General features: G+C 46.9%; 1 protein-coding gene across 8 annotated transcripts in view; it reads right to left on the bottom strand.

The window, feature by feature from the left end:
- The window catches only part of SYT17 (synaptotagmin 17), a 79,479-nt gene that overhangs the window by 30,406 nt on the left and 32,490 nt on the right, over positions 1–16,583 (bottom strand). For all 8 annotated transcript variants that reach the window (XM_070484861.1, XM_070484855.1, XM_070484859.1 and 5 more), the window contains 2 exons: positions 2,151–2,271; positions 307–462 (listed from right to left, as the gene is read on the bottom strand). In XM_070484861.1, coding sequence (XP_070340962.1) covers positions 307–462; positions 2,151–2,271 — 277 coding nt within the window. The remainder of the gene's footprint in view (positions 1–306; positions 463–2,150; positions 2,272–16,583) is intronic.

Here is a 16,583-nt window from a genome sequence, read left to right as displayed (position 1 = left end):
TGCCCCCATTTTATAGATAAAGAAACTGAGGCTCAGAGGGGCTCCGGAACTTGCCCAAGGCTTCATGGGCAAGTTATTATGTGGAAGTGCCGGGAAATCTGGCTAAAGTTTACATTTGTAACAATTATGCTATATGGCTCGAAGAGTCTTACCCACGTTCACAGATGGTAAGTAGATTCAGACTCAGGTAGCTGAATACTAGACATGGAGTTCTTAAACATTACCCTCTCTGGGTGTCTTCTATCTCTAGGCAATAAGTTGAACGTGCCTCACCTGGGATTCATCAGGGTCTGGAATGCCACCTACCTGTAAACACGAGGCTGGCATTTTCCAGTTCTTCTTGGGGAACTTTGAAGCTGAAGGACTCATTGTAGAAAGGATCAATTGTGCCTCTTAAGAAGGATGTCTTCTTGGTTTTCACAAGCTTGAGTCCATGAACCAGTTGGATTTTCACAAAGGGGTCTGAGAACGGGACACAGCGTGATAGAATACTGGAGATCATGAAACCAAATCCATCCATCCATTCACCCATTCATCCTCCCAACCATCCATCCATCCTTTTACTTATCCACTCTTCCATCCATCCATCCATCAGTTCACCTATCCATGCATCATTTCACCGGCCTTTCACCCACCCTCTCTTCCATCCATTCTTCTACCCATCCAACTATCTAGCCATCCATCTGCCCATCTCTCTTACAGCCCAACCACCTATGCATCCTTTCATCTCTTTTTCCATTAATCCATCTCTCTTTCCATCCATCAGTCCAGGCATCTACCCCTTTCATTCATCCATTTCGCATCCATCCATCTGTTATTCATTTCTCCTTTTTCCCATCCAATTGCTTATCTGCCCATCATTTCTCTCATCCTCCAGCCATCAAATATTTACTGAGCTCCTCTCTTGCATCAGGCATTGTGTTCATTTTACAAACGAAGAAACTGAGGACTCAAGACGAGAAATGATTTGCTTAAGATCTGGCTAGTGGAGGAAAAGCCAGACCAAGAGCCTGTCCTGGCTTTCTGTCCCTGAGAACACATTATCATGTCAGTGAGCCCATAGCCCATACACAGGAGAATAGAGATGGCAGAATTATAACTATCATTCTTAGCTCACTTAACAGTTTACAAAGAGATTTAGGTATGTGATCTAATTTAATATTGTTAAACAACCCAATGAGATGAATACTGTTATTATGTCAATTTTTCAGGTGGAGAAATTGAGGCTTACAGAGGTTAAGTAACTTCTCCAAGGCCACAGCATTTGCAGGCAGTAGAAATAGGATTTGGTTCCAGGCAGTTTGACGCTGAAACTCTTAATCATTTTATCATACCGACTATCCTTTGTGGTGAGTCTGAAACGCTGCAGCTTTAATACTGTTCTCTCCACGGGTTCTTTTCAGATCTGTTTTTATAATATGGTTTTTGAGAATGCAAGTTGTCTTCCAAATTCAGCTGTCACCTTATAGCGAAAGTAATTTATTTTAGCTATCGCACTTAGAGAGGACAGCATTTCCACCACTGAGCTGAAGAGATCCCAGCGACCATGGCTGCTTTCAAAGTAATATCCTTTGCTGGCATGAGAGAAGCTACATACAGATGGAATGTAATCTGTTCCACTTCATTAAAAGTCATGTTTGAATTGGTTGGCTATAAAGTAGACACTTTAAATACAATATTCTTTTCTGAGCTGAGGTTTATAAAGATTTATACTACACTTGAAGCGAGCTGGGAAAAAACCTCGGGGTCTGTGCATCACTCTTGGTGATTAGAAGGCACAGTCAATGCATACTACTGCCCCCTGGAGCGTGATGTCTCTATTGCAGGCACAGCATCAGGAAAGGCAAGGAACCTCCTTGGGGCTGCGTGTGTACAAGGATCTAGATTTCAGTAGTTCTCACTCCTGGTCTTGGTCAAATCCCCACTTTGAATGGGGATACAGAGATGGCATCATTTACCGGCCTCATCCTAAGAGATATCTGATGGTTTATTTTCCCTCTTGAACTAACCTCCTAGTTCTGGATGTTATTTACCCTCACAGGGTCTTACTAATAGTATCCGGGATGCAGAAAAAGAAACCTGGGGCCCTGTGTCAAACAAAAATAGATTGCTTGTTAAAGAAAGAGAGGAAGGAGGGGAACGCACTGTACCTGACCCTTGGCTCACATCTGTCTGAAGAAGTTGCTTGGCTCGAATGACATCAACATTGAGTCTCCCGGCACTCGGGAGATAATTCAGTGACAGAAGCAGCTCCCCCAGCTCTACTTCATTCTGCAGAAAAAGGAAGCGGTCAGGAAGCTGCTTTCCTCTTATATCCCCTTTTGCAACCAGCACGCAGGAAATTGATTCCAGCAGCTCACGAACGGGCTTCCGTGGGTGGATCGGTTGACAGTGGGTGCCACTCTCTTGGACTTCCTTTAGCCTCTGCCCCCAATTATTTTCTTCCATCTATCTCAGAAAGTTCTTTCTGCTCTTAGCACACTCAACAGCAGCGACGACACAGTAACAACAAAAGCATCAGTAACGATAATAAATAAATGCTACCTGTCAAGTACTGTGTTAAGCACTTTACATGTAATCACCAGTTCAACCTTCAGAATGAGTCTGTGAGACATTAATATTACTCTCATTTAATAGACGAGGAAATTGAGGCTCAGAGGGGTTAAGGAGCATGTCCAAGGCCACACAGCTGGAAATCAGTAGTGCTGGTATGTGTACTCAAGGAAGCTGATTCCAGATATTCTGCCCACCATGCTAGTCCGCCTCCCAGCAGGACCCCTGGGAGGCAGACTACCCTGCAGGGCAACTCTTTGGGTGAGAAATGTGTTCTCCACCCGCAGTCCACAACAGAGCCCACGCTTCCGGCCTCACCATGGCAATGCTCGGCCTGTGACATCCCTTGTTAAAGGGGACCCATTCCCTTAACGTCAACACTGGCACACTTGTTGGAAATTCACCTAAGCCCCCAGTGCATGACTCCATACTTCCAAAAGTACCTAGAAAATAGGAGCCCCCGCCTTCTCTGTCCCTTTCTAAAAACTTTCTTTTATTGTAGAAAATTCCAACCATATACAAATGAAACAGACCAGTACAATGAATCTCTATCGCCCAGTCATAACAACTTATCAACATTTTGCTGAAGGATGTTTCATCTGGTCTTCGTCCGGACCGGCTGCTATAACAAAATACTGCAGCCTGGGTGGCTAAGAAACAGCAGAAATTTATTCCTCACAGTTCTGGAGGCTAGATGTCCGAGATCAGGGTGCCAGCAGGGTCGGGTGGGGGGCCCCTTCTGGGTCACAGACTTCCCCTTATGTCCTCCTTGTGGAAGGTGCTAGGGAACTCTGTGGGCCTCTTTTATAAGGGCACTAATCCCACTCATGAGGACCCCTCCTTCATGACCTGATCACCTCCCCAAGGCCCCACCTTCTATAGAACACCATCACATTGGGCGTTAAGATTCCAACAAGTGAGTTTGGTGGCAGGACACCAGACACACACACACACAAACATTCAGACCAGAGCACATCTACACCCTGGCTTGTAAAAAAATTTTAGCTGAATATTTTAAACCAAGTCCCAGACATGATGTCATTTTACCTGGATATCCTTCAGAGGGCATCTCTAACTGATAACGAAATTGAAACAAACATTTTTAGTACAGGAAATTTCCAATCGTATTCAAAAGGCAGAAGAGTAGAAGGAACCTCCCCAAATCTACCATCATTCAGCTTCAACAATTATCATCTCATGGCCATTCTTGATTTTCCTATAGTCTTATTCAAGTCCCCATGTTATTCTGAAGTAATGCCCAGATATCATATTATTTTATCTATAATATTTTAGTATGTATCTCTAAAAGACCAGCTTGATCTATCTGTCTATGTATCCACCCATCCATCCATTTACCATCCATCCATCCAACATCTATCCCTCCTCCAACCATCCATCCATCATCTATCCCTCCTCCATCCATCCATCCATCATCTATCCCTCCTCCATCCATCTACCCATCATCTATCCATCCTCCATCCATCCATCCATCCATCATCTATCCCTCCTCCATCCATCCATCCATCATCTATCCCTCCTCCATCCATCCATCCATCATCTATCCCTCCTCCATCCATCTACCCATCATCTATCCCTCCTCCATCCATCACCTATCCATTCTCCAGCCATCCACCCATAATCTCCATTCCTTTTGGTGTCAGTCATTTCAGCACCTTAATGCCACGTGGCATCTCTAGAACAATGCCTGGCACATAGTAGATACTCAATAAACATCTGTTGACTGGATAAACAGTCAAACCAAAAGATTTCTGTACCAAGAGAGTTAGTCCCCAAACAAGAAACAACCTTGCACATTAACTCAAGAGGTTGCAAACTGGCAGCCTGTAGACGCGTTCTGTTTGGCCCAGATTATGTTTAAACAGATAAATTACTGGATAATTGTGACAAAATTCAAGAATCAAGATATTTCACATTTTTTTAAAATCTGAATTTCTTGCCTTTTTGAAAAAAATGGGAAGGTTTGGCAAGGCTGGGCTCTCATCCAGCCACAGTGCAGTGCTCCCCGTGGTGGGACCTGCCCTCTGTATTTCACTAGGTCCCCACAGGTCCTCCTTCACCCCTTTACATTCCTGCTGTGCTGCCCCGGGCATCAAGCTTCCAGATTTTTTGACAGGAACGGCCAACTCAGTGTTCTGAGTAATCAAAGAAGTTCAGAACCCTTTACCCGGTTGCTAGGGGTTTCCTCCTTGTTCTCGAAGGCCTGGAAAAGGCAGCATCCTCAGGGCATGACCCTGCAGACCTATCTATCCTCAGGCAGGGAATGCTGAGAATTCTGCTGCGCCCAGCCCCAGGCCGGGGAAAAGCCGTTCCCTTCTTGTGGATTCTGATCCTCCCAGGTGACAAATCAGAGAGATGCCTGTCCTGCTTCTAAAGGTAATCAGCTTCTCATCTCCTGATGCAGACAGGGGTCAGGACTTGTAATTCAGTCCGCTGAGCCGCATAAACAGGGTAAACAACCGATTCTACAAATCTAGCATCATCGAGGGTCGTTTATTTAGAGATGGGCCCAGCTGAGGAACAATCTAGTATGGCGAGAAAGGAGCCTACATATATAGACCAGTGGTTCTCAACTGGGGACAATTTGGCCCCCCAGGGGACATTTACCAATGTCTGGAGACATTTGGGGTTGTCACAGCTGGGGTGGAGGATGCCGCTGGCATCTCATCGGTAGAGGGCAGGGATGCTGTTCGACGTCCTGCAATGCGCAGGACAGCCCCCGACCCCCAAGCAAAGAATGACCTAGCCCAAAATGGCAACAATGCTGAGGTGGAGGAACTCTGGATAGACGAGAGAAGGGGGCGTAGATGTCTCTTTTATGAGAACAAAAAAAGTAAATGTCCTTTGACCCAATAATTGCAGGAACTTACCCCACAGATGTCCTCACACACGTGTGTCAAGATGTGCGCATAAGGATAATAAATACAATATCAGGACTCTGATGGACTGACTGCGGGCCTACTATGCGCCAGGACTAGAGAGCAAGATACAGTCCCTGCCTTTGTGGGACTTACACTCCACTGGGAGAGACAGACAATAAACAGACTAAAAAAGGCACAAACAGGCGATTTCAGATAATGCTAAGTACTAGGAAGAAAAATCCGGCAGGGTAAGGGAGGTGAGGGGCCTCTCCGGGCTGATGGAAATCGTCTGTATCTTGATTGTGGTGGTGGTTACACGGTGCCTTTGCCAAAAATCAACAAACTACATGTTAAAAATGTATGTATTTATTGTATGTAAATTCTACCTCAACAAAGTTGATTAAAAGGGGGGATCTGAAGTAAGCAATAGGGCAGAACACTAACACCTGTCAAATCTGGGAGAGGGGTACAGGGGTGTTTGTGTTATTATTTTATGTTAGAAATATATATATATATATTTTTTTTTTTTTTTTGAGGAAGATTAGCCCTGAGCTAACATCTGCCGCCAATCCTCCTCTTTTTGCTGAGGAAGACTGGCCCTGAGCTAACATCCGTGCCCATCTTCCTCTACTTTATATGTGGGACACCTGCCACAGCATGGCTTGCCAAGCGGTGTCATGTCTGCACCTGGGACCCGAACTGGCAAACCCCAGGCCGCAGCAGTGGAACGTGCGAACTTAACCGCTGCACCACTGGGCTGGCCCCTTAGGTTAGAAATATTTTATTTAAAAACATAAAATACATATTAAAATGGGAAGCAAGAAAAATCAGGAAGGGTAAGAGAATGGTGGCTGATGGGCACATGTGGGAGCTGCTGTGTCAGCCAGGGAGGTCAGGCTAGGCCTCTCTGTGAGGTGGGGGTGGAAGAAGGCTGGAGGGAAGTGAAGGGGTGAAGTGGAGAGCGGGGTACACCAGGCAGAGGGAACAGCAAGTGCAGAGAGGAACAACCTGCTGTGTTCAAGAACAGAGGGAAGGGGCCGGCCCCATAGCTGAACGGTTAAGTTTGCGCGCTCTGCTTCAGCGGCCCACGGTTTCGCTGGTTCGGATCCTGGGCACGGACATGGCACCCCGCTCATCAGGCCATGCTGAGGCGGCATCCTACACGCTACAGCTGGAAAGACCCACAACTAAAATATACAACAATGTACTGGCAGAGATTTGGGGAGGAAAAAAAAAAAAAAGAACAGAGGGAAGGCCAGTGTGGCTAGAATGTGGTAAGACGTGGATTCTGGAAAGGTCCATGGGAGCTAGAGAAAACCGCCCAGTGGCTGACCTAGAGGGCATCTGCCCACCCTCTGAGGCCCTTACAAGAAGTGAAAGGAGGGGTCGGCCTGGTGGTACAGCGGTTAAGTTCACATGCTCTGCTTTGGTGGCCCGGGGTTTGCTAGTTCGGATCTCAGGCACAGACTTACCCATCACTTATCAAGCCATGCTCTGGCAGGCGTCCCACATAGAAAATAGAAGAAGATGGGCATGGATGTTAGCTCAGGGCCAGTCTTCCTCAGCAAAAAGAGGGGTATTGGCGGCGGATGTTAGCTCAGCACTAATCTTCCTCAAAAACAAAACAAAAAACAACAACAACAAAAGAAGGGCAAGGAGGACCCCAAGGCAGCTCCTGGGCCCTCATGGTCTAAGGGCCCTGAAGCCCTTTCTAGAATGGAGACAGCTGCTCTTTCCCTCCCCCAGGGCCACTGATGGACCTTCAACCAGGCAGCTTCCTGGTGCTGTTCCCTCTCTAAGAACAAAGTTTATCATCTCAAGAAAAGCAAGGCTTATTTATCCCTCCTTCCCTTCCGAGGACACAAGCTCGCTGTCCTCCCCAGGTCCACCCCACCCCCAACACAGTCATATCAAGGTTTTCATGTTGCATTTTCCAGGGAAGGCTGCCATTGACCTAGCCACTCTCTCTCTCTCCTCCTCGTCTTGGGAAGGATCAATTTGCCAGCTAGTTGTCTGGAATTCCAGCAACAGTTGGTAGAAATAAAAAAGAGGGGTAATTGAGCAATATCGAAGGGTTTGCTTATTTATCAAACATTTATTCAACAGTTACTGTGACCCAGGCATCGGGGACGTCGTGATTGTGCCAATTACAGAAAAGCTTTATTGAGAAGTCACCCTGGGCCAGGCACTGACGCCTGCACACTGAGGCGGGATCTCACTTCTTCCCCTCAACCACCCCAGAGGTTCTCATTTGACAGAGGAAAGAAGTCAGGCTCAGGGGAGCGAGTGACATGTGCTCAAGATCCTAAATGGGGACAGGATGCAGGCGTTAACTCTTACACCGTGGTGCTGGAAATGGAAGCATCCCCAGCATCAACAATTTGCCCTATCGGGGGAGAGCAGGAAGATATAAAAACACACCAAAATTCCAGGGGCCTCACACTCACTACGATGGCTATACACAAAACAACCTAAACAGTCTGGCCGTTCCTCAAAAGGTTAAACAGAGAGGTACCATACGACACAGCCATCCCACTGCTGGGTGTACACCCAAGAGAACAGAAAAACTGGCACACGGATGTTCACAGCAGCTCTCTTCACAACAGCTCATCACAACATGACACCGCTTGGCACACCATGCTGTGGCAGGCGTCCCACATATAAAGTAGAGGAAGATGGGCATGGATGTTAGCTCAGGGCCAGTCTTCGTCACCAAAAAAAAAAAAAAAAAAAAAGGTTAAATGGATGTTATGTGAATTTCACCTCAAGTAACAACAAGTTATAGGTCCTAAGTGTTAATGAGCCATGTGAACCAGACCTAGTGTAAGACAGACTGAATGAAGTATAACACATTCTTAGGAGCAGTGTGGTCAGGGAAAGCTTCATGGAGGAGGCATTTGAGTTAAATGAGTTTAAATACTTGAAAGATAAGTAGGATGCGTTAACTAACCTTATCATGGTAATCACTTCAAAATATATACATGTATCAAATCACTGTACGCCTTAACTTACACAGTGTTGTACGTCAATTATATCTCAATAAATCTAGAAAAAAGATAAGTAGGATTTTGTCCAGCAAACATTGCAGGGAACAGCATTCCATGCAGATGGAACAGAATCAGGGAACCCTTGGATGCAGACCCCTTATCCTCTGTTGCTCTGGTCCTGAAGTTCTTGCTTTCACAACACAAAGTCCCAAGTAATTTGCTATTCATAACAAAGTAGCCAAAGATGGTTAATAACTTGGATTTCTAAAATAAATTAGTGAGGATTCTCCATTTAAGTAACATTGGCCTCATTCATGTGTATTCTTGGTCGGTTGGTTGTTTTTTAAGTGGGAAAGACACTGCTGGCTTCCCCCTTAGGTGGAACAGGTGTGTGTTCTGGGCCCCCTAGAAGCAGGGGATGCCCCCAAAACTCCACTTAAAATAAAAGAGAGAGAAATATATTTTTTGGCAAGAATTTGATATTTCAGAAATACTAGTGATGTCATCCTTGTGGAAAAATTAGAATGCTGCTGGGACTTATAGTTGAGAATTATTATCTTGAGCGACATATAAGGAAAGGTTCCCTAATTTTCAGGGCTTGGCACCTCAAGGTTGGATCTTAACCCAGCCCTGGAGAAAGCGGAGGGTCCACACAGACATCAAAAGCTGCAGCTCCAAACGACCTGAGGGCAAAAATGGTCCTGGAGGTTTGCTGAAGCCAGTGTCTTCTTAGGCCCTTTTCCCTAGAAGAGGTATGTGATGCGAAATTTAAAAGCTGAGCAGTGGGGGCCGGCCCAGTGGCACAGCAGTTAAGTGCACACGTTCCGGCCTGGGGTTCGCCAGTTCGGATCCCAGGTGTGGACATGGCACCACTTGGCAAACCACGTTGTGGTAGGCGTCCCACATATAAAGTAGAGGAAGATGGGCATGGAGGTTAGCTCAGGGCCAGTCTTCCTCAGCAAAAAAGAGGAGGATTGGCGGCAGATGTTAGCTCAGGGCTAATCTTCCTCAAAAAAAAAAAAAAAGAAAGAAAAGCTGAGCAGCAGCCAGCTAGGAAGGAACTTAGAATATGAGAACAGAAAAAGCAGGACCATCTAGCTCAGTGGCTCCCCCACCCGTCCCTCCCCCGCAGGATCATAGAATTTATGACAATCTTTGTGGACACCCATGACCTATCGGTACATTAACCTTACATCAACCTGGGGAATGGTGCCCTGCCCCTCCCCCTCCAGGGACATTTGACAATGTCTGGAGACCTTTTTTGGTTGTCCCAACTGGGAAGGGGGTTGCTACTGACATCCAGTGGGTGGAGGCTAGGGATGCTGCTAAAGAGTCTACAACGTACAGGACCCCCCCCCCCCCCCCCCGCCACCCAACACACAACGACCCGGCCCAAAATGTCAACAGTGCTGATGGTGAGAAATCTCGACGAAACCTATGAACTTTGCGCTGGTTCAGATCCTTCTCTCTTATACACGATTCCACCCTGAATGAACGTTAACAGCAACTAAAGACTTCAAATTTTTCTCCAGTAGATCTGAGGGAAGTCCGTTCACACCCTCAGCTGAGCTAGTCTCGGGTCTTCTCCTCCAGATCGGCAGAGCCCAAAGCTCCAGCTACAAACCAAAGATCGAGCGACGATTTCCATCCTTCCGCTTCCTCCTCAGGCCTCTCTTCTTCGCTGCAAGCAGAAACCCAACCACCACATACAACACTCCCAGGAAGGGGGCTCAGCTGACCCAAGCAGAATGGATTGCTTATTCTGGAAGGATCTACAACTGATAAAGTCTCCCTTCTCCTACCCAAATTTAATCAGATGAGGCTGGCATGTCAGAGCTGGAATAATTTGGTCCAATACTCTAGGTTTATAAAAGAAAACTGAAGCAGGCCATTCTCCCACTTCCCAGCTGAACGCCCTCCATCACTCCTAGAAAGAAATCCAAAGCGCTCTGCCTAGTCTACGACAGGATTTGTCAACCTTGGCCCACTGTCATTTTGGGCTGGATCATTCTGTGTCAAGGGGGCTGTCCGTGCATTGTAGGACGTTTAACAGCATCTCTGGTCTCTACCTACCAGATACTAGGAGCATTTTGCCCCCAATTGTGACAACCCAAAATGTCTCTCGACGTTGTCAAATGTCTTCTGAGGACAAAATCACCCAGTTGAGAACAACTGGTCTGCCCGGATCTAAATCATTTGATCCCTGCCTACATTTCAGACCTCATCCACCAGCCACATCTGCCTTCTTTCCATTTCCTTGAAACCTCAAGACCATTCCTGCCCCAGGGCTGGCACCAGCTGTTCCCTCAACCTGGGACTCTCAACTCAAATGTCACCTCCTCCTCTAAGCTTTCCACAACCACCCAGTTGAAAACAGTCCCCTGCCTCCATCGCTTTCAATCCCATCGCCTTGTTTTCTTTCTTTCAGGGCACTTTGTCCTTATCTGATATTTTCTTGTTCCCCATAAAGGCAAGAACAATTTCCATCTCGCCCCTATGACATTCATAGCACCTGGAACAACTTCAATCCAGACAACCATGAGAACAAGCTATGCAGCCCCCAGCACAGAGGCTGACGCTGCCCCATCGTGGTCCGAGAGGGGTCATCCAGTCAACGCCTGTCACCTGCCCTATCCAGCCTCAAGAGACTGAAGCTGAGGTGGGAGAAGGCACTGGGCGACTGGCGCCACGGCTACCCTTTCCTGTGAAAAGGCAATGCCACAAAGAAACAGGCCTCCTTTCCTTTTTTTAGAGCCTGATGAACTGAATTTGGTTGAACCACGTGGGGTGGGCTTGGGAGAACTGAAATAGACCATCCGTGAATTACTCAAACGAATTCAGAAGCCAGCCTGCAAACCCCCAGCAGCCGGCTTGGGCAAACGCTGCTTTGCTCTCCACCCAGACAAAAATCCCCACAGCCTTTGAACGCAGTGAAGTTCGAATCAATAAAAAGGAAATCAAAGAAAACCATTTGGGACAAAAGACACTTTCTGGGGAAAACAACAGCCGGGCGCTCCTCCTGCCATGCTTTGAAGTGCTTCTAAACAGACTCCCACTCTCGCTCACCCAGCAGAGGGTTTCAGACGCGTGTACACCACTTCCAACAATGCCCAAACACAGCTGCTCCGCGCTCCCGCCTTTGTTCTCAGGGGCTGGGAGAAACCCTCTGTCTCTTAATTTACTGCACAAACAAAGGTAAAAGAGGAATGGAGTTTTTCAAAAGCAAAATCCAACCACAATCTCAGCACTTTGCACATTTCATCACATGCTTTCTTTTCTCCCCCGCACAACGAAATAAATGGACACACATTTTCCATGTTACTACCTAGACATCCTAAGTAACATTTTTAATGTCTACCTAGCATCTTCCATTAGACTGAAATACCGTAACTTATTTTAACCATTTTTCTATTGCTAAGTACTCAGGTTATTTTTAATGACCTAAAATCCAGCGCTTTGGCATTTTTCTTCTTTTAGATTACACCCTTCTAATAAAACCCAGGATGGGATCACTGGCTCAGAGACTATATCAAGATCTAGCAAAAATATCCAGATGTTTTTCAGCCGCTCAGTATGAACTGCCAGACTGTTTGCCAAAAGGGCTGAACTAACTTCACAGTCACCAGCAGCAAGTGAGGACAGGAGTGTCCCCACCATGTCACCAGCACTGGGTATTAACATTTTGACAAATGGTCATGGGATCAGGGTGGTTGCTCAAATATTTTTTGTTTGCATTTCTTTGGTTGAATATCTAGTCATATATCAATTTAACTGCATTTCCCCTTTTTCAAGGAAACACTGCCTTTCTGTCTTTGTGAGTTCAATGCCCTCCCTCTATGTATATGCCTACAGCGTGGCTGACAATGCGCATTTTGTGCTGGATTGTATTTATCTGTTACTATCAGGCTTTCTAATTATTCCCATCCACTGGATATCTTCCTGTGGATTTAGTTTGTATTTCCCCGGCTGCTAAAAACGTTGAGCATCTTTTCATGTTCATCAGCCATTTATACTTTCTCTTCTCTGAAAACCCTGTTCATTTCATTTTTTCTATTGGATATTCGTCTTTCTCTGATTCATTTATAAAAAAAGTCTGTAAATATGATAGAGACTAAATTATTCACCAGTTATATGTTGCTATGGTGTGAACTGTGTCCCCCCAAAATTCATAGGCTCCAGCCCCAATCCCCAGTATCTCAGAATGTGACCTTAATTGAAAACAGGGTCATTGCAGATATAATTAGTTCAGACAAGGTCATCCTGGAAGAGGGTGGGCCTTTACTCCAATATAACGGGTGTCCTTATAAAAGGGGGAAATTAGGACACAGACATGCCCACAGGGAGAATGTCACATGAAAACCGGAGTGACGCTGCCACAAGCCAAGAAACAACCAGAAGCCAAGAGAGAGGCTGGAACAGATCCCTTCTAGAACCTCAGAGGGAGCGTGGCCTGCCGACATCCGGATCTGGGTCTGCCAGCCTCCAGAACCGTGAGACAGTAAATTTCTGCTGTTTAAGCCACTCTGTTTGTGGTTCTTTGTTATAACAGTCCTAGCAGAACAATACATGTATATAGCAAACAAACTTCCCAGTTTGTGGCTTGCTCTTTTTTTTTTTTTTTACCATATTTTCTGAAGAGCAGAATGCATAATTTTAAGAGCAGTAGAACATATCCATCTTCTTCCTCTGTGGTTCGCACTTTACGACTTTTTTAGAAATGCTTTGCTACGCTAAGGTTGAAAAGATATTCTCCTTGTCTTCCTCCTAAAACTTAAAGTTTGGCCTTTCAAATGTAAGTCCTTGGGCCGTCTGGACTTGGTTTCGGTCTGTGGTGGGAGGTAAGGCTCCGTTTTCTCTTTTGACGTAGTGACCATCTTTTCTCCCGTCTTTCTGCCCCACAAGGCCGTGAGTTCCCTGAGGACAGTGATCTTACATTACTTCCGTCCATGTCCCCAGGTACAGAACAGACCCTTGGTGGATGCTGGCCAAGAGAAACGTTTGTTTATATCCTGCGTATGAAGCTAAACCTCCCAGGGAAGATGGGAGAGACGCTCCATCTCCTGATGTCTGAGAGTTTATGTCTAGGACTCAATGGCCATCCAAATTAGATCAACCCACTTCAGACCCACTCAAGCATCTCGAAAGAGTGAGGTATTAACTTTATCCTAAAGTGGGCTCCCAGTGAGCGTCTTGTAATAGAGACGGCTGTTCTGGCACAGATTGCTCCGGAACACGCAACGCTATCAACCCAAACCTGAAACGACAGGCAAGGAGCCTTGTCCCCAGCCACCCCGTGTGCAGAACGAAGGACCAACAGTGGAGAGAATTATGCGAGGGAGAGGAGCCAGGATGAGCCAGCAGGGTCCAGCCCCCAGACCCTTCTGGCTGCTCACTCCATTTCCGCATAGAAAGGCCCCCTCTGCTTCTCTGTCCCTACCCAACCTCGGATCCAGCTCAACCATCCAGTCAACAGATATTGACAGAGTATCTACCACATGTCGGGCACAGGGCTAGCATACAATAGGAGCTCAATAGTTATCCGATGACTGGGCGACTGTGCTAGACACAAAGCGCACAGCAGTGAGCAAGACGGTCAAGGTCCCTGAAGTGCACTTCCTGACAGTAAACATTACTTAATTCATGATTATGCATAACATGAATTATGAGATGATTTTCTAGCACTGTGATGTGTGCTACGATGAATAACGGAGTGCTGTGGGAGCTGACCTCCCTAAGACTCCTCTGCAGAAGTAGGAACAGGAGTTAGAGGGCCCTGGAGCAGGCACACAGGGCAACTGAAAAGACCAATACAGACAAGAGAAGGGGGGCAGAGGGGCGGCTGCGGGGCAGGGGGCAGAGCTGAGACTGGGGGAAAAGACACGTCAGCTCATGCTTTCCTGCCAGGTAAGGAGTTTCGACTTATCCTGAGGAATAGGGAGCCACAGAAGGCTTTAGGCAGACAGTCACCTAATTAGACGTGCATTTTTAAATGATCTCTCCGGCTACACTTCCTCCTCTTCCGACGGTTCTGGCCGTCTCTCCTTCTGACTCCCTCTTTGACGCGTGTTATAATCATTCACTTCCCTGCACCTCTCGGAACAAACTCTTTTATGAGCCTCTTTTACTTTTCACGTGGTATAATTTCTGCAGGGAGGGACCACATCTTTTATGTTCTCACCCACCTCTCTTTCCTCCCCCCGTAACTGGAGGTGGCATGTTGGTGTGGGTTAAACATCGTCCCCTAAAAAGACATGTTGAAGTGCTAAGCCCCCAGTACCTATGAACATGACCTTATTGGGAAATCAGGATTTTGCAGTATAATCAAGTCAAGACAAGGTCATAGTGGAGGAGAGTGGGCCCTGGATCCAATATGACTGGTGTCCTCAGAGGAAGAGGAGAGACACGGACAGAGAAGGGCAGAGGACGCCACGTGGCGACAGAGGCAGAGATCAGGTGATCCGTCTACAAGCCAAGGAACGCCAAGGATGGGCCCACCTCCAGAAGCTGGGAGACGGGCCTGGAACAGAATCCCCCTCAGGGCCTCCGGAAGGAACGGACCCTGCCAACACCTTGATTTTGGACTTCCAGCCTCCAGAACTGTGACAGAATAAATTCCTGTTTTTAAAGCCACCTGGCCTGTGGTCATTTGTTTCTGCAGCCCCGGGAAACTGATACAGAGGCGGATGAAGCCAAAAGGCTGAGCCACAGACTTAATTCCAATGCCAGCTCTACCAGGTACTGGCTGTGTGACCCTGCACATGTGGCTGAACCACTCTGAGCCTCATTTTCTTTCCTCCTGGGGAAAACAGGGGACATTACACCCCACAAAGTTCTAGTGGAGAATGGCTCTTCTTGAAGTTCTTCTGGTGGTCCACTGGACAGCGGTCTCTCCTAGTTTTCTGCTAACCTTCCACCTTCTGTTTCTGGGTCTTCTTCAGAGTTCTTATTCCTGCTCCCCTGCCCTTAAATGTAGTTCTCCCCAGAATTCAACTCCTGGCCACCTTTCTTTTACATTATACAGTGTCCCTTAGTAATTTGGTTGATGCCCAGGGTTGTAAGTATCACATTTACTGTGTGGGCCAAACAGGCTGATTTCTTTTGAGTTCTAGTCCTGCCTAAGCCTGATAGGTTTTCTCTTTCTCCTTTCCTTTCTTCCCTTCCAGAAATATCTCTATTGAACATCTGTGATGGACCAGGCACTGGGGGGCCAGTGGTGAGCAAGACAGAAACAATCCCATCCTCTTGAAGCTCACATTGCAGTGGAGGAAACAGATAATAAAGAAATCAGTTTGTAATGTCTGCGAGAAGTAAGTGCTATGAAAAAAAATCAAGCCGCTTAAGGAGATAGAAAGTGATGGGGCTGCTCTTAAAGAAAGCAGCCAGGGAAGGCCTCTCTGAGATGGTGATATTGAGGCCAGACCTGAATGAGGAAGGAGGGAGCCATGAAATTGTCTGGAGGGAGAGCATTCCAAGCAGAGACAGCAAGTGCAAAGGTCCCGAGGCAGGACCATGCTTGGTATGCTTGAGAAACCCAGCAAAGCTGGTTTGGAACAGAATGAGGGAGACCATGAACAGGTGGGAAAAGGTTGGAGGAAGAAGCAGGGTCTGGGGCCTGTTTAGAATTTCTGTCGAATGAGATGGGAAACCACATCAGACAGGAGCTGATACTCATTCTACTGCATTCCCCTAGCTGCTGTGTTCAGAATACATTAAGTGGGGCAAAAGGATGCAGCAGGGAGACCTGTACAGAGAGTTAAAAGAATCCAGGTGGGACATGATGGTGGCGTGGAGCAGGTGGTGGGAGTGGCAGGGACTGAGAGAGGCTGGTAGGGCTGACGCGATTTGCTGATGGGTGTAGGATAAGACTCCTCAGTTTGGGGGTAAATGGTGGTACCACTAATGGATACAGGGAGCAGGCGTGGAGGAGCAATTTGGAGAGAAATCAAGAGTTCAGTCTTGAACGTGCTATGAGCGAGGGGTCCATCCAGGCAGGGGTCAGGCCCAGGCTGGTCAAGTTCAGTGTTTCCCAAGCTGCCCTCAGCAGAAGCACCACCTGGGGCTGCTCATGAAACAGAGCACTGGGCCCGCCCTGAACCTAATTGCTCACATTCTTCAGAGGAGGAGACCGGGAATTCGTGCTTTCAACAAGTGCCCCAGAAATAGC

This window comes from Equus asinus, chromosome 14 (genome assembly GCF_041296235.1).
Source record: "Equus asinus isolate D_3611 breed Donkey chromosome 14, EquAss-T2T_v2, whole genome shotgun sequence".
NCBI classification, from domain to species: Eukaryota; Metazoa; Chordata; class Mammalia; order Perissodactyla; family Equidae; genus Equus; species Equus asinus.
Note: the sequence above shows the minus strand (reverse complement) of the source record. Positions and strands in the feature narration are given on the sequence as shown.